General features: G+C 34.7%; 2 protein-coding genes across 4 annotated transcripts in view; both read left to right on the top strand.

Annotated features, from left to right (window-relative positions):
• LOC105674292 (nose resistant to fluoxetine protein 6-like) overlaps window positions 1–6366 on the top strand; it is a 30702-nt gene extending 24336 nt beyond the window's left edge. The window contains exons 6-15 of one of the 2 annotated variants that reach the window (XM_012370508.2): window positions 2198–2422; window positions 2508–2721; window positions 2910–3075; window positions 4639–4718; window positions 4795–4890; window positions 4956–5085; window positions 5326–5500; window positions 5725–5867; window positions 5937–6148; window positions 6351–6366. In XM_012370508.2, the coding sequence (XP_012225931.1) occupies window positions 2198–2422; window positions 2508–2721; window positions 2910–3075; window positions 4639–4718; window positions 4795–4890; window positions 4956–5085; window positions 5326–5500; window positions 5725–5867; window positions 5937–6101 (1394 nt within the window). In that variant the 3' untranslated portion in view covers window positions 6102–6148; window positions 6351–6366. Of the gene's footprint in view, window positions 1–2197; window positions 2423–2507; window positions 2722–2909; window positions 3076–4638; window positions 4719–4794; window positions 4891–4955; window positions 5086–5325; window positions 5501–5724; window positions 5868–5936; window positions 6226–6350 lie in introns of those variants that run through there. The other variant, XM_012370507.2, reaches the window with a different exon arrangement.
• Window positions 6367–6846: 480 nt separating this feature from the next.
• On the top strand, window positions 6847–14708 carry LOC136998082 (stAR-related lipid transfer protein 13-like). 2 transcript variants are annotated; one of them, XM_067350113.1, is made up of 5 exons: window positions 6847–6976; window positions 7093–7244; window positions 12873–13151; window positions 13348–13527; window positions 13711–14708. In XM_067350113.1, exons 3-5 carry the CDS (start codon window positions 13114–13116, stop codon window positions 13823–13825), a joined length of 333 nt encoding a protein of 110 aa, XP_067206214.1. In that variant the 5' UTR covers window positions 6847–6976; window positions 7093–7244; window positions 12873–13113; the 3' UTR covers window positions 13826–14708. The 2 variants fall into 2 exon arrangements, 1 of the variants encoding a protein (XP_067206214.1); XR_010888651.1 differs by having other exon boundaries at window positions 6853–6976; window positions 12870–13151.
• The last annotated feature ends 1723 nt before the right edge of the window (window positions 14709–16431 follow it).

Here is a 16431-nt window from a genome sequence, read left to right as displayed (position 1 = left end):
TCCCACCATATACAGAGCATTACCTTTTGGTCGTGGATATTCCGCTTTGGCGTTGATGTGGATGGTTGGCCGGGGTCTACCCATGATTTTTTTCGCTTGGGATTATTGTAATGTATCCACTTTTCATCACCCGTTACGATTTTCCACAGGAAAAACTTTCTGTGCTGTTTGTTGTACAGATTCAGACACATTTCGACACGGTTATCTTTGTTCTTCTGGCTCAATTCGTATGGTACCCACTTTCTCTCTTTCTGAATCTTTCCCATCTTTTGTAAACGGTTAGAAACGGTTTGTTGCTTTACTCCCAGTTGTAATGCAAACTCTTTTTGCGTTTGGGACGAATTTTCATCGAGTAATGCTTGCAATTCATCGTCCTCAGTCTTGAGAGGGGCTCCGCTACGTTCACGATCGCTAACGTCGAAATCATTTTCTTTAAACCGTCTAAACCAAAATTTACACGTACTTTTGGATACAACATTGTCTCCAAGAGTCAAACAAATTGATGCACACGCTTTTGCGGCGCTCTTTCCTTGATGGAATTCATAGCGAATGCAGTGCCGAATAAATTGTTTCTCGTTTGCCATTTTCAAGCTGCTGTAATTTTAGATTACACAAACAATATCGTGAAGTTGGTTGTTATTTTTTATGTTACCATATAAACACTACAAAATTGGAAAAGAGCGGGAGAATATTTAAATTTTGAATTACTTTCTTATGTTTTACAAAAAACGGTTTAAAATTTATTTGTACCTCTAATAGAACAATCACTGATATAAGTTTCTATGTATTATAACATCTAGTAACCCCATCTATGAGAAAAGTATCTTTCAAAGAATCATTTTTGTACATTTTGGCTTGTGTATCCTAATTTGATCAGTCGGCGAAAACAAAAGTAACACGCGAGTAGTGAGCAGGCAGAAGCTTTACTTTTCGTTGCCGCGCGGCACTCACTTAGCACACGCCTACAGCATGTATTTTACAGTTAAGCCAAGTGAAATGCGCGCTTATTCGTCAATTTTTTTTAATTAATTTTTTCATAATTATTGCAAAAATTGTAAAATGGTAAACTTATCAGTTCGGTTTATTGTGCTCTATCTGTTCACGAGTGTTATCGTAGTTATTCTGAGACACCTTCTTTGCGTATATTGTATATCTATTGTTTATTCGTATAAAACTTATCTATATTTCGGGTGGACTTCCGAAAAGCTATCACCTCCGATTTGGCTTATATTCAGCCTAAATACTTATTTTATCTAGTAAATAATATTCCCAAATGGATTTTTGGTGCAAATGCCCTCTTTGCCCCCAACCCCCCTCAAAGGTTAAACTGTTTTTGTTAATTATTTCAGAAAATATTCATTGTACGGAAAAAGTACAAACAAAAAATTTGTCAAATAAAAAATAAAGCTCATAAAAAGCTCTACAAATAAGGTCTTACACATATTTTACCTAACTCCAATATTTTAGTCGTTATTATCAAAAAACTTGTAAAAGCCCTCATAGGAGGGGCGACATCCACTGCATCCACGCATACACTTTACAACGCGAAGTGAGATTCCACATGGGTTTACGACTTTCTACGCAAAGCGAGATTCAATTTAGACCCTATGTGTACAGATTTTTGATTGTGGAGCCTTTTGCAGGGGGGCGGAACGCACTGCCTCCACGCATACACTTTCTACGCAAAGCGAGGTTCCACATGGGTTTACGAATTTCTACTCAAAGCGAGATTCAATCCAGCCCCTATGTGTATAGTTTTTTGATGGTGGAGCCCCCCCGCAGGAAGACGGAACATACTGCCTCCAGATTTTTGATAATAACGGCTAAAATATTGGAGTTAGGTAAAATATGTATAGCACCTTATTTGTAGAGCATTCTATGAGCTTCATTTTTTGTTTGACAACTTTTTCCGTACAATGAACACTTTCTGAAATAATTAACAAAAACAGTTTTACCTTTGTGGGAGGCTGGGAGCATTTGCGCCAAAAATCCATTTGGAAATATTATTTACTAGATAAAATAAGTATTTAGGCTGAAAATAAGCCAAATCGGAGGTGATAGCTTTTCGGAAGTTTATTTCATATTTTTTTGTATTTATTTTTGTATGACTGTTCCTTTACATAATAATTTCATTATTTTCAAAGTATCTTGATTATATATATTAATGTACTATTAAAACTTTTAAATTGTTATTTAGATAAGAAAAATATACACGAACAAATGGAAATAACTACTTTGCCATCGCATCAAGAAAATAAACTTGGAAAAATACTAATGTGTTTCTCCATTTATACAAATACGAAAATAATATTGAGTATGAAAGTAGAAGGTGATTCAATACCTATTATTTACGGTTTAAAATTGATTTCCACGATTTGGATAATCAGCATTCACATTGCTTTTTTCTCAATTGATTATATTGGCAAGTAATTAAAAAAATTGTATTGTTTGTATTATATTTTACAATTAGTATTTTTCATGCATAACAGAAATCATTTTGTATATAGATAATAAAATATGGGCTCTCAGATTAAGCGCCAGCTTGCCCAGTCAAGTATTCACCAGTGCGACTTTAGCAGTTGAGACGTTTCTTTTTCTAAGTGGATTTTTAATGACCTACTCATATCTAAAGCATGAAAAAGGTCAAGAAAAAACTATACCGATTCCCTACAAAGCGAAACTAAATAAGTTCTTTTTTCTTATAATAAAAAGATTTATACGGTGTGTTCTTCATTATTTCGTTTCATATAAATAATAACAAAACAACTCAAAAAGTATAATAAAATAAATAATATAGTAATAAGGAAAATAAAAGAATATATAGTAAGAACAATTTAAAAATCAAAGTTAAGGAATGAAATAAGTAATAATAACTTTTACAAAAATTTATTCATAACTTTTATTTTAAGGTTAACACCCGCTTATATGATGATGATTGGAATAACACAATTAAATTGGTTTTGGTACGACAAAACATCACAATTTTACATGAGTGACAAACTGCACGAACTTTGTGCGAAATATTGGTGGAGAAATCTTTTGTATATTAATAATCTTTTCGATTATTCTACAATGGTATATATATATATATATATCTGTACATAAAGGATATTTTAATACAAGCTGACTGTTTTAAATTTGCCGCCATTCTGCACAATTGTCACTTTAACATGTGAAGTTTGACGTATATAATTTAGAGACATGAAAAATTAGTTATGGAACACTATAAAGTTCAACAACATGTGCAAATCATGAGAAATTATTATAAAAATAATGGTTTGATTAAAATCGTGCAGCAAAAATTACGTGTTATTTTCGGACAAAATCATGTGCCATCAATCAACACAATTAAGAATGAAAAATGAAACACATAATAAAAAAATTTGAAGAAAGTGGTTTGATTAAGGATCAAAAAAGGCCTGTGCGTGATCGTAGTGGTCGCTCGACGGAAAATGTCGCTGCAGTAAGCCGGAGTGTGGCCGATAATCCGGGAACCTCAATTCGACGACGTACCCAGCAGTTGAACATTTTAGCAAGCTCTGTGTATTCATCTGAGTTCAGCGAATTTTGAAGAAAGATCTGCATTTACACGCATACAAAATACAGTTAACTCAGGAATTAAAGCCTAGAGATCATGTACAGCGTCGTACATTCGCCGATTGAATGCTAGAACAAAAAATAATTGACCCTCATTTTTTCACCAAAATCATTTCAAGCGACGAGGCTCATTTCTACCTCAATGGCTACGTGAATAAACAAAATTGTCGAATTTGGGGAGCTGAAAATTTTCAAGTGGTTCATGAGCAACCAATGCATCCTGAAAAAGTTACTGTTTGGTGCGGTTTCTGGGTGGGAGGTGTGATCGGGCCTTACTTTTTCGAAAATGAGAATGGAATTGCAGTGACAATGGATGGCAATCGATATCGTGACATGCTTTTGAACTTTTTTTTAGCACGAATTGAATGGAATAAACTTAGATGATGTGGTTTCAATAAGACGGTCTGCCGCACTGCGCGCGAAACACTAGAGTTATTAGGTCTGTTCTTTATAGCTGAACTGGCTGCACTAGTTCAGAGTTTATCTTTCTCCTTTAATATAGAGGCAAAAAGATAAACTCTGAACTAGTGCAATCAGTTCAGCTATAAAGAACAGACCTATTGCAGCGTAAGTTTCCTTGCCGTGTTATTTCTCGTTTTGGCAACGTGAACTAGCCTCCGAGATCGTGCGATTTAACACCACTGGATTTTTTTCTCTGGGGCTTTGTTAAAAGCAGAGTCTACGCCAATGATCCCACAATAATTCCTGAGCTCAAACACAATATTCGACGCGTCATTGGCGAAATAAAGTCAAGTTTATGTGCAGATGTCTTGAAAAACATGACCAAACGAATTGTCGTCTGCCAGAAGAGCCGAGGTGGCCATTTGAACGATGTTATATTTCATACATAATTTCCATGTATTAGTTTTACAATAAATAAAAAAAATCAAAAACATTCCCATTATTTTACGTTTTATAAAAAAAAAAAAAAACAGTTAGCTTATATTGAAACACCGGATATATACATATGTTTATTTAAAATGGTTTAATATCATGCTTATGTAAAAGCTTATTTATTCTTCAAACCTTATTTTTTTGCAGTGCATGTCTTGGACTTGGTATCTTGCCATTGATATGCAATTTTATATAATCAGTGTTGGCCTATTAATTTTATCTACTATGTAAGTTGACTGTCTATATTGACGGCATCACACAGTTAATTTCTTTAGTGCATATGTTTAAATAAGTAAATTTCAGGTACTTTTACATAGCTGTCGTCATCTTGGGCATTCTTTTAATTGGCACAATTGTGTTTTCTGGCTATATTTCATATGCATACGAATATGTTCCGACGTAAGTTATAGAAAGTAAGTCATAAAATTTATTATTAAATAAATGTTTTTTTCTCGTTGTTACAGATTCGATGAAATGTTCAGACTTGCAAATGTTTTATATCTTCCATCATGGATCAGAATAAGTTCATATCTTGTTGGAATAATTACGGGTTACATTTTAGTAAAGCTAAACAAAAAATTGAGCTTAAATAAGGTAAAATGTTATTTGTATTTAAATATAAATATCTTGAAAAATGCGCAGTTATTAAAATAATTATATAATATGTGAATAAACTATTAAATAATTATTTTTAAATTAATTATTTAAGAAAAAATAATTGTTTAGTTTATTTAAATACTTAAGTATTTAAGTATATTGTTTTCATTATCATTATTATTATCATTACTATAATATTTTTATAAACCTAATAATATTAAATCTAATTAATTTTAGCAAATTCTAATTTTATGTTGGTTCCTTGGAATTACTTGTAACATTTCTGTGTTATTCGGTCTTTATAAGCGACAGATATCAGTTCTATCTAGTGCTATCTATATCGCATTAAGCAAAAGTGCTTGGACCATTGGTATAGGATGGATTGTAATAGCATGCTCTACTAAAAACGGAGGTTTGTTGTATTACGATATAAATAAATATTATTATCAAATCTATGCATAAATGTAACAAATAAAATTGCTGCAATGTATTATGCATAATTTTTATTCTGCTTAATTTTATTTTTGATCAATTTTTTAACTACATATTGTTATAATGAGTACAATAATGTAAAGAAAAACGCTATGGTTTTGAGAAATGTAATTCCTATCATTAAATGTTTCTTTTTTATTACAGGCATTATTGAGAAAATATTATCATTCAGAGGCTTTATCCCTCTTAGTAAACTCACGTATTGCGCTTATCTTATACATCCTTTTGTCATACAATCGGTTAACTTGTATGCTGAAACAGCCAGCCATGCAGAAATACCGTACCTAGTAAGAATATGAACATCTAAAACTGATATCGATAAAAAATACTCTTATTGTCACAATTTTTGTTTTCAGGTTAATAGGTTTTTTGGATATGTTGTGATGTCTTTCGGATGCAGTTATATATTAACCTTAATGGCAGAAATGCCGTATATCTTGCTAATGCAAATGTATACCCAATCTCGCGGTGGAAAAAAACATAGAGAATTTGAAATTGCAGTTTCGCATACAAAATTGTGACGGAAATACTGTGTGTTAGCCGACACATTAGTGTGCATTGTTCAATTGTAATTATATTTAATTAATCTAAAATGCGAGATGTAAAATTGTTATTATGGAATAAAATTAACTTCTAAATTAAAAATTCTTACTTTACTAAATAATAATTTTCAATAAATATTTTTATTAATTATACATGATGATCTATTTTAAATGTTTACTTAAAATATCTCAAAAGAGATGTATTTCAAGAAATGTTTTCGACAAAAGTTTTCAGATAACCAAGTCTACCGAAAACATATTTTGCCAAAACTTGTTACAAAATTGACAATAAAAATGTAAATTTAATACAGGATTTGTTTTATCCGATAAAGTCACCACAATGCTAGCAGAAATGTAACAAAATCTGTTGACATAATTTTGACAGCAAATCGGCGGCAGAATACAAACAAACCTATTAATATAACCTGAGAGCAAATTGATGCCAAAAGCCGAATAAAATTTACGCAGTGTTAAAATAAATTTATAAATTTATCTTATTCATTTGCATCACTAAAATTCATAAAAAGCTGTCGTATATATTTCCAAAAATTTCTTTGCTTTCCTTCCGTTTTTACGATAAGTTTCATCCTAAAATGTGCATTAATAAATAAAATTATATATAAAAATCCAATAAATATTGATTATTTAAAAATGTATTAATTTTTTAATGTCTTTTTTGTATTCAAACAAAATAAATATTCAAAACAAGCTATTCATTGGTAAACGAAATGTGGACAAACGAGATGTCGGCAATCAATACTGTAGGCAATCAATATCAGCGGGAATTGTCGGAAAACAAAGCCGCTCACGACTGTCTTCTCTATCTGGTCAAGATGCATCGTGAATTATTCATGGTGAGTGCCGAAGCGTCGTCATTTCTCGATCGCAATCGCTTAGTTCGATCCGCAGGCGCGGAGATCGCTCGCACGAGTAGGAAGGGCCCGGCTCATGCTTCTTCCGGTTCTTTCAGGTTTCATCAGACATGTTGACGCAGTGCCACTTTAACTACATGGAAGAGAGCATTCCAGTGGCGTTGGAGGAACTGGGTTCGGAATTGAAGCAGGATTGGAGGGGTTATCTATATGCTTGCACTACGGCATTGTTGAAAGAAGCGCGAGAAAAGTTAGTACATGTCATCATTATGATTAATTTATTTGTGAAAATTTTAAAACGATTAAAACAGATCAATAAAATTCATTTATTAGACTGGAATCTTAAATTATAAAAATTGGTAAATCTAGCAATTTTCAGAATTTACATTTTCTTTATTACTGTTAAAGTTTTAGATGGGTGAACAACAGAAAACACGACTACACACGTTGCGTGGTATAACTTGACAGACTTATTATTGGCTTCTTACAAAAAAAAGTGTCCGCGAGAGGGATAACAATACGAGACGCCTAACGGCTTAAAAACAAAACACTAATACAAGGAGCGCTGTAGGACAGAGATATCCTATTCATATAAAAGAAAGCAAAGTAGCGCGAATTATAAAAATAAGAAACACAAAATGTGAGAGTTTAAATTAGTTTTAACACTCCCACCGCTTGTACATTTTGTAAGGTATAACAAAGAACTTAAATCGCGATTTACGCATTTAATAACGTCTCTCTATTTACAACACTTATTTCGTGCCGTAAATATTTAAACCGATCTCGTGGTAAGCCTTTTGTGAAAATATCGGCTAGTTGATTTTGACTTGAAATGTATTTTACGTCGATTTCATGATTCGCAAGCTTCTCTCGAATAAAATGATAGCGCACGTCGATATGTTTTGTGCGACTGTGGAATTCGGGATTTTTAATAAGCTTTATCGCACTTTGATTATCTATCATAATCACGGTCGCATCTTTGCATCGACGCCCGATATCAGACAGAAGCTTTTTTAACCAAATTGCTTCTTTCGTCGCCATGCATGCGGCGATATATTCAGCTTCTGTAGTGCTGAGACTTACAGTTGCCTGACGTTTTGAATTCCAAGTAACTGAACCGTCCATGATTTTAAAAATATATCCGCTAACTGAGCGACGCGTGTCGATGTCCGCTGCGTAGTCAGAGTCGCAGTATCCAATTAATTTTAGATCGGATTTATTTCCGTTATATATGATTCCAAAGTCCAAAGTTTCTTTCAGGTATTTGAAAATCCGTTTTACTGCATTCCAGTGAGATGTGTTGTAATTGTTTAAATATCGACTAACGACTCCGACTGCGTAGGAAATGTCAGGCCTTGACACGGAGGCTAAGAACAAGAGGCCACCAATTGCCTCACGATACGGCGTGTTTCGGCATATTGTGTTTTCGACATCAGCTGATCGTAGATTTACATGAGGATCAGCGGGAATTGATACGGGATTTGCATCGGATATATTGAAGCGAACTAGTAGACGGTTGATGTAATGTTTTTGATGAATAAAAATAGTGTTATTCGGACGGTCGCGCTCGATCTCCATTCCGACAAACGTATTACCGTTTCCTTTGGTCATTTCAAAGGTGGTATTAAGAGCTTGTAAAATTTTATCTAATACTATTTGTGATGATGCTAGTATAAGTCCATCATTCACGTAAAGGGCAAGATATACTTTTCCCCCTTTGAATTGACCGATGTAAACGCATTGGTCGGCGTCGCTTTGTTGAAAATTAAATTTTTGCAAAAAATCGCTGAATTGCCTATTCCAGCATCTTGCTGCCTGCTTGAGGCCATACAGAGCCTTATTTAATTTACAGACTATATTTCTGTCTTTTGTCTCGACTCCTTCTGGTAATTGCATATAAATTTCCTCGTTCAAAATTCCATTGATAAAAGCGGTTTTAATGTTAAATTGACTTATTTTTAAATTTTCATGTGCGGCGATTGCTAAAAGGACACGAATCGAATCGTAGCGAACCACAGGGGAGAAGGTTTCGGTATAGTCCAGTCCAGCCTTTTGCGAGAAGCCTTTTGCACATAATCGGGCTTTGAAACGAATACTATTTTCTGTAGGATTTTCTTTTATTTTAAAGACCCATTTACACCCAATTATGTTATGATTTTTAGGTAAAGGAACTAGAGACCACGTGTCGTTCTTCTGGTGAGCTTCAAGCTCTTCTTTAATCGCCAATTTCCATTGACTCGCATTTTCCCCTGTAGTTGCCTCGATATATGTTACCGGTTCATTAAAAATTGCTACACTCGCTTCATAACGACCCGGCGCTTTTATTAACCGTCGGTCTCTTAGATTATACGCGTCATTATGCTCGGCTTGTCTTAAATTTTCCCTTTCGTTGATTAACTCTAATTGATCGTTTTGTACATTCTCGAAAAGCTCAGTTATATTTTCGTCCGGATTTGCAATTTTTATTAATGTTTTGCCGGATTCTGTGTCTGGTTTATTGTCGGATATTTCGTTAATTATGACGTCCCTTGTTACTATTATTTTGTTTGTTGATACATCAAAGAGCCGACAGTTAGTAGATTCGCCTTGATATCCTACTAAAACTAATTTATTCGATTTAGGATCCTATTTCTTTCTATGCTCTTTAGGCACATGCGCGAACGCGTCACTTCCAAATTTTCGTATGTGTGACAAATCAGGCTTTCTATTATACCATTTTTCGAAGGGAGTAATGTTACACGATTGCGAAGAAATGCAACGATTTAGTATATATACGGCTGTGTTCACAGCCTCAGCCCAAAGACGTGTGGGTAGATTTTTGGCGTGCAACATTGTGCGTGCACATTCTACAATTGTTCTTATTTCCCTTTCTGAGCGACCGTTTTGTTCATGAGTGTACGGTGCAGATGTTTCAAGTGTAATTCCGCGAAGGGCAAAATAATTACTCATATATTTGTTACAAAATTCAGTACCGTTGTCAGCTCTAACGGTCTTTATCCGCGTTCCAAATTTATTAAAAATTAACTGTTCAAACTCTTTAAATTTATCGAAAGTTTCACTTTTATACTTTAGAAAATAGATATGACCAAAACTTGATTTGTCATCTTTAAAAAGCAAGAAGTATCTTGAACCTCCGATAGATGCCTCAGATATCGGACCGCACACATCGGTATGAATAAATTCGCCTATTTTTCTGTTATGATTATTTCTTACTTTAGACTTAAAAGGTAAACGATGCTGCTTACCGAACTGGCAGCTTTCGCAGAAAAACTTATCGCTTTCGGATAACGAGACGCCATTAATTAAATTTTTCTTTATCATTTCGCGAAGAGATTGGCAATTTATGTGGCCTAATCGCTCGTGCCATGTTTTCAAGCTATTGACAGAAACCGCGTTTGTTTCGTTGACAAAATCGACTTTGATTAATAATCGGAACAAGTTATTACTTTGTTTAATTCCGTAGGCCAATGTCGAATTATTGCGAGAAAGAGTGACCCCAAAAAGAGGTGAAATTTCGCCCGATTTGCGGCCCTCGAATTTGGAACCAAATAGTACGCTAAATGATAGTTTATGATGAGACATTGATCACAGAAAATTTTTACATTGAGCCTACTTTTCGTTTCAAAGATAGGCGATGTCAAAGTTGCTAGGTCAGGTGCGGTATCATGACATATCTCACAAGTAAACTTACGGAACTGTCTGTCGGAACTCACCGATTTTGATGGGATTTTGCACACTTGTAGAACTATGACAAATAATCGATATATATTTTTTTATATCGGTAAAGGTGCACTCTAAAGGGTGAAAACTACCCTTTAGATGTGAGTTTTAGCTAGAATTCGTATAGAATCTGCGTTTGAAAAGATGGTAAAATGGATTTAAGGGGTTTCTGAGGTCACTAATTGCGAATCCGGGGCTAGAATTTCACAATTCAAAATGGCGGACATCGACTAATTAACAATTATTAATCGATATGCACAAAAATGATCATTTACACGTTTCTGGGATCGCTGATTACGACTCTGAACATAGAATTTCAAAATCGAAAATCGTAAATCTAATATGTTAATAAACTGACAAACTCCTCTCCGATTCCAAGTTTGTCAGTTAATTGCTGTATTGAACTCTTCCCTGCCCTGCTTGAGTTAGGTTAGGTTAGGCAAACGTGTAAATAATCATTTTTGTGCATATCGATTAATAATTGTTAATTAGTCGATGTCCGCCATTTTGAATTGTGAAATTCTAGCCTCGGATTCGTAATTAGTGACCTCAGAAACCCCTTAAATCTATTTTACCATCTTTTCAAACGCAGATTCTATACGAATTCTAGCTAAAACTCACATCTAAGGGGTAGTTTTCACCCTTTAAAGTGCACCTTTACCGATATAAAAAAAATATATGTCGATTATTTGTCATAGTTCTACAAGTGTGCAAAGTCCCATCAAAATCAGTGAGCTCCGACAGACAGTTCCGTAAGTTTACTTGTGAGATATGTCATGATACCGCACCTGACCTAGCAACTTTGACATCGCCTATCTTCGAAATGAAAAGTAGGCTCAATGTAAAAATTTTCTGTAATCAATGTCTCATCATAAACTATCATTTAGCGTACTATTTGGTTCCAAATTCGAGGGCCGCAAATCGGGCGATTATTGGGGTCACTCTTTTAACATTATTTGATTCGAACTTTAGGATGTAGTTTTTTGAAGTACAAACGCCGGTTGAGAAAAGATTTTTACGTAATGACGGTATGAACAACACGTCTTCTAATTTACCGTTAAGCCACTTGCCATCAACGTACATTTTTATTTTAATTGCACCGCGCATCCTCTTACTTCGCACGTCGAATTGTCTCCGAGACTTACAGACTCACGGTAATTTTCGTCTAATTCGCTAAACCATTCGCGTCGAAAACACATGTGCTTACAATAGAAGCACCGCTGTCCAAAAGCCATACATCTTTCGAATCGTCCTGTAATACACGTGATGCGAATTCGAAGTTGGACACCATGAAGGCACCGAAGTTTGCTGTGTCGTCTCTTGCTGATTTGTCGGCATCCTTCTTGTATCGGGTATCGTCACGTTTTTTATAGCATCTCTTCTCTACGTGACCTCTTTTGTGGCAGTAACGACAAATGATTTCCTTCTTTTCATATCTCGTGTTTTTCGCTCCTTGTGTCTTCTTCTTCGAGTTGTTGACATCGTGCGCAGCGCCGCCCTTTCCGTGAATTTTGACTGCAGCCAATGCGCAGTGGAAGCGTGCTGGGCCCATAACCTGTTAAAGTTTTAGATGGGTGAACAACAGAAAACACGACTACACACGTTGCGTGGTATAACTTGACAGACTTATAGCGTTTTCGAATAAACGGGGTTTGAACGATCTAGGGTTGATCAATCACTATTTTACTATAAATGCAAGTCTTTCATTGGTGGAGAGGTTGCAATGACGTCATTAACCAACCCTGGGTCGTTCAAATCCTGTATAATCGAAAACGCTATTATTATTGGCTTCTTACAAAAAAAAAGTGTCTGCGAGAGGGATAACAATACGAGACGCCTAACGGCTTAAAAATAAAACACTAATACAAGGAGCGCTGTAGGACAGATATATCCTATTTATATAAAAGAAAGCAAAGTAGCGCGAATTATAAAAATAAGAAACACAAAATGTGAGAGCTTAAATTAGTTTTAACAATTACAATGCATTGAAATCTTATATTTTAAACGAAGGCATAGTCCACATTGTTAAAATATATATTTTATTTGCTAACATCTGCGTTGCTCTTTTAAGATTTTTACAGAACCATTTTCTGTTCAGTAATATATAGATATAAAACAAAAAATGAAATAAATTAACGCTAAGTAACTTGTTTAGCAGAAGTTGCGGTTGGGTCACAGTGAACAATCCTGCTGAAATAGTGTAGAAATGGCGTATAAAAAAGTAGACGACGGACCCGCTTCGTCTCTGTCGAGTGTCAACGGAAGTCGAAGCTCCGCCGAACGAGTTGCTACATCGTGTGCTAAGAGAAAGGCATATCTGGGATCCGCAACTTTTGAAGTACAGATTGATAAACAAGTTGGATACCAATGTGAAGGTCTTTCAATACGCCACGGGTAATATGAGCCCATTACCCGCCAGAGATTATTGCGTATTAAGGTAAGTCAATAAAATTATATTACTTATATATAATAATTATAATTTATATATATATATATATATATATATATATATATATATATATATATATAAATTCAAATATAATACATAAAAAATTAATGATATTTTAAATAAAAAAAATTTTATATTAAAAACATTTAGGACAGTTTTCAACTAACATAATTAAATTTTATAGATCCTGGCGAAATGACCTTCCCAAAGGCGCTTGCGTCATTGTGGAAACATCCGTGCAACATCCAGACGCCCCTGTTATGCTCGGAGGGACTCGCGGCATCGTTCTGGCCTCTCGTTATCTTATCGAGCCGTGCGGCAGCGGCAAATCCCGCATTATGCATTTATCTAGAGTCGATACGAAGTAAGGAATGTTTCTCTCTAGCAATACGGTCATCTTTATTTAGAATTCTTGATATCTTGCTTAGGAATGTTTTTCAATCTTATTTACATTGGGCTGAAATTAACTGTGCATTTTATTTACAATCAGCTGTGTTAATTATATGAAAATTTAAATAATAATTATTTATAACAAATTTGTTTTCAGGGATTGCACACCTGAATGGTACAACAAGAGCTACGGACACATTACTGCTCTTCATCTGAGCAAAATCCGTAATTCTTTCAAGCACACCACCGACGGGCCCGAGAGCAAGGTTTGAGAGCAAGATACCGTGCAACAGTTGTTGCACGGCTCTGACTCCCCCTCCGTCTCGTTGCTTCAAGTTCCCGATGAGCAGTATGAACACAGGATCCTAAAGGATGTGCTACAGGTCCAGCCTACCATCGACGAGGAATAATTTCGATTAATCGATTAGTAACCAAAACCCACCGATGTTGTAGTTAACTTTGTTCAGCAACCGGTTCTGGATTCGAGATAAGCAAATCCCGCTTTTGTCGTAGTGGTAGAAGAATCCTCCGTGTGACGTTTACTGTCTAAAGATCTTGCCGTCCGCTTGTCGTGAAAGTCGCGAGGATCAAAATGTAAAGAGAGAAAATAGATGATCACTCGACGATTTTAATAACGATGGCTTACGCACATCTCGGTAAATCGGCCATTTTGTGATTTAAAGAACGATCTGTTATTTTTGCAATTTTGATGTTATTGTTGTACGAGAGTTTATAAATTTTATCGACTTTCGATCGTAATCGAGCGCGATCTTTAGGATCATGTCTCGTTGCGTTTGTTGAGCTGATAGCATTTTAAGAGTTTAAAGAAGAGATCGAGAAATGGCCGATAACCATTTCCGGTTGCGAGATAAAAGATGAACGTCATTCGGTGTTTTCGACGACTATGTATATGTGTTTTGTGTGAGGATAGCGATTCTATGGATTTATTCTGTACTACATAATACGTTCGTATCTCCGGTAAAAGTAAGAAAGATACGCAAAAATATGATTGCAAACGATGATATGATAAAAGTCGATGACACTAATAAAATATAATTTATTAGATAAAAATTTCTGATTTTTATACGTTCATTATATTGATTTTTGTTAAAAAGTAACCGATTTTAATAAAATAACTAAATTTTTTACTCTTTATCTTTATATAGAAAAACTTTATTGTTCGATGGGATGTTAAATATTTTGTTGTAAAATTATAATTAACACATCTCAAAGTGCAAAAATAAATTTGAGGAACCGAGCTTTTACTACATAAAATTACTTTAAATTACAGAATACACCCATCTCGGTTGTAGTGATCGCGATTAGCTGTAAGTAAAGCCGCATCAAAGTTGATTCGGCATACGTGCTGAAATGCGCGCCGATCTGTATTGACGCAATGAAGATGTTGATTTAATGTTCCCGTCAGGCGCCTAAAGTATGACGAAGCCTAGATAGGGTACTGTCACACTCAAGATTCGCATTTCGTATGTTTCTTTTTCCGGACCAAATGCCAATTTTTCTAACGTAGCATATCATGTTTAAGATAGTTGACATTCGTTGTGGTTGGAGAATTTTTCTCTTCCATTAATGTGCCGCATGTAGACGGCAAGTCTGTAAATGTCGCGTATGCATATACACATATGTCTATTTATAAACGTGCTTTTATAAGCACGTGTTTGTTATATGTGAAAGAGATCATGTTTTAACGTCGGAGTTGCACGAGACACTGCTTCACCATTTAAACTGTTGCGCGAAAAAACATGTTATGATGGTATAATTAGTGAAAATAGTTCGTGGCTATAATTTTTTGAGAAATTCACTGTGGCTTTTTGTATCTAAAATACCAAATAGTTTTATTTTAACTTTTTTTTATTTGTAATTGATAAGATATTTAGAGCATTTTTATTTTAATTCTTGTAGTATGGACGGCTATTCAAAAAAAAAAGTGCTTGCTATAACTACAGGGAGAAGAAAAAGATGTCTAGAAAGTGATTATTATGGCTGCGAAATACATATGCGCAATCCTAATTAATTATTTGTCTGAAATGAACGATTCTGGATTCACAAATCTCAAATTTCAAGTAAAACTTTCAACTTATTACAACTTTTCTGGGTGAAAGTATCAACAATTACGTTGATTTGAGTAGTTCCGATTTAAGACGAGGCAACCATACGAATCTCGCCCGATCAATGTTTGAGAATAACGTTTAATGACTAAAAATAGCCGAACTGCTACAATGACGCTATTGTTACAGTCACGTATGCAACACACACACATACACTGAATTTATTCATAAATCACACACGTACGCCGGATTTTTGAAATGTTACATTTCGATGAAAAATTGACAATATGCTTTAAAATCGGATTTTCTGTGTTTTGCGTTTCGCAGTTGCCCGCGTTAGAACGTGTATAAATATGAATTATAAAGTATAGAAGAGCCTTGTATCTAACAATTATAAAATATTTATTTATTTTCAATTAATATTACGGACAGAATTGATATAAAAGCATTCTGCAAATATAAGTAAAGCAGTATCTTTGTGCAATTCTGATTATTATCGTAGATCTATCGCCGAGGCTGCGATCGTCGCGGCCGCTCGAGCAATGCGAAAGGATTTTGAGTAAAGCATAAGTTTCCAAATCTCGTTGTTTCATCATGCGAGTTGCAGGCAAGTTCACTCAATGTAAGCAATTGTCATTGTTACTCGTGTCGATGTTAAAAAAAATAAGATAAATCTGTTTTCGCTATCTGTTTGAAATCGTCACAAGCCGACCAATTATCATAGAGACCATCTTATGAATGTAACAAATAATTGGACGGAGTGTTTTCATGCGGTTAAAATTAACAAATGTAAACTGAAAATGTTATATTTC

Source organism: Linepithema humile, chromosome 2, assembly GCF_040581485.1.
Source record: "Linepithema humile isolate Giens D197 chromosome 2, Lhum_UNIL_v1.0, whole genome shotgun sequence".
In the NCBI taxonomy this organism is placed as follows: Eukaryota; Metazoa; Arthropoda; class Insecta; order Hymenoptera; family Formicidae; genus Linepithema; species Linepithema humile.
The sequence above is the reverse complement of the archived record's forward strand: the minus strand, read 5'-3'. Positions and strand labels throughout refer to the sequence as shown.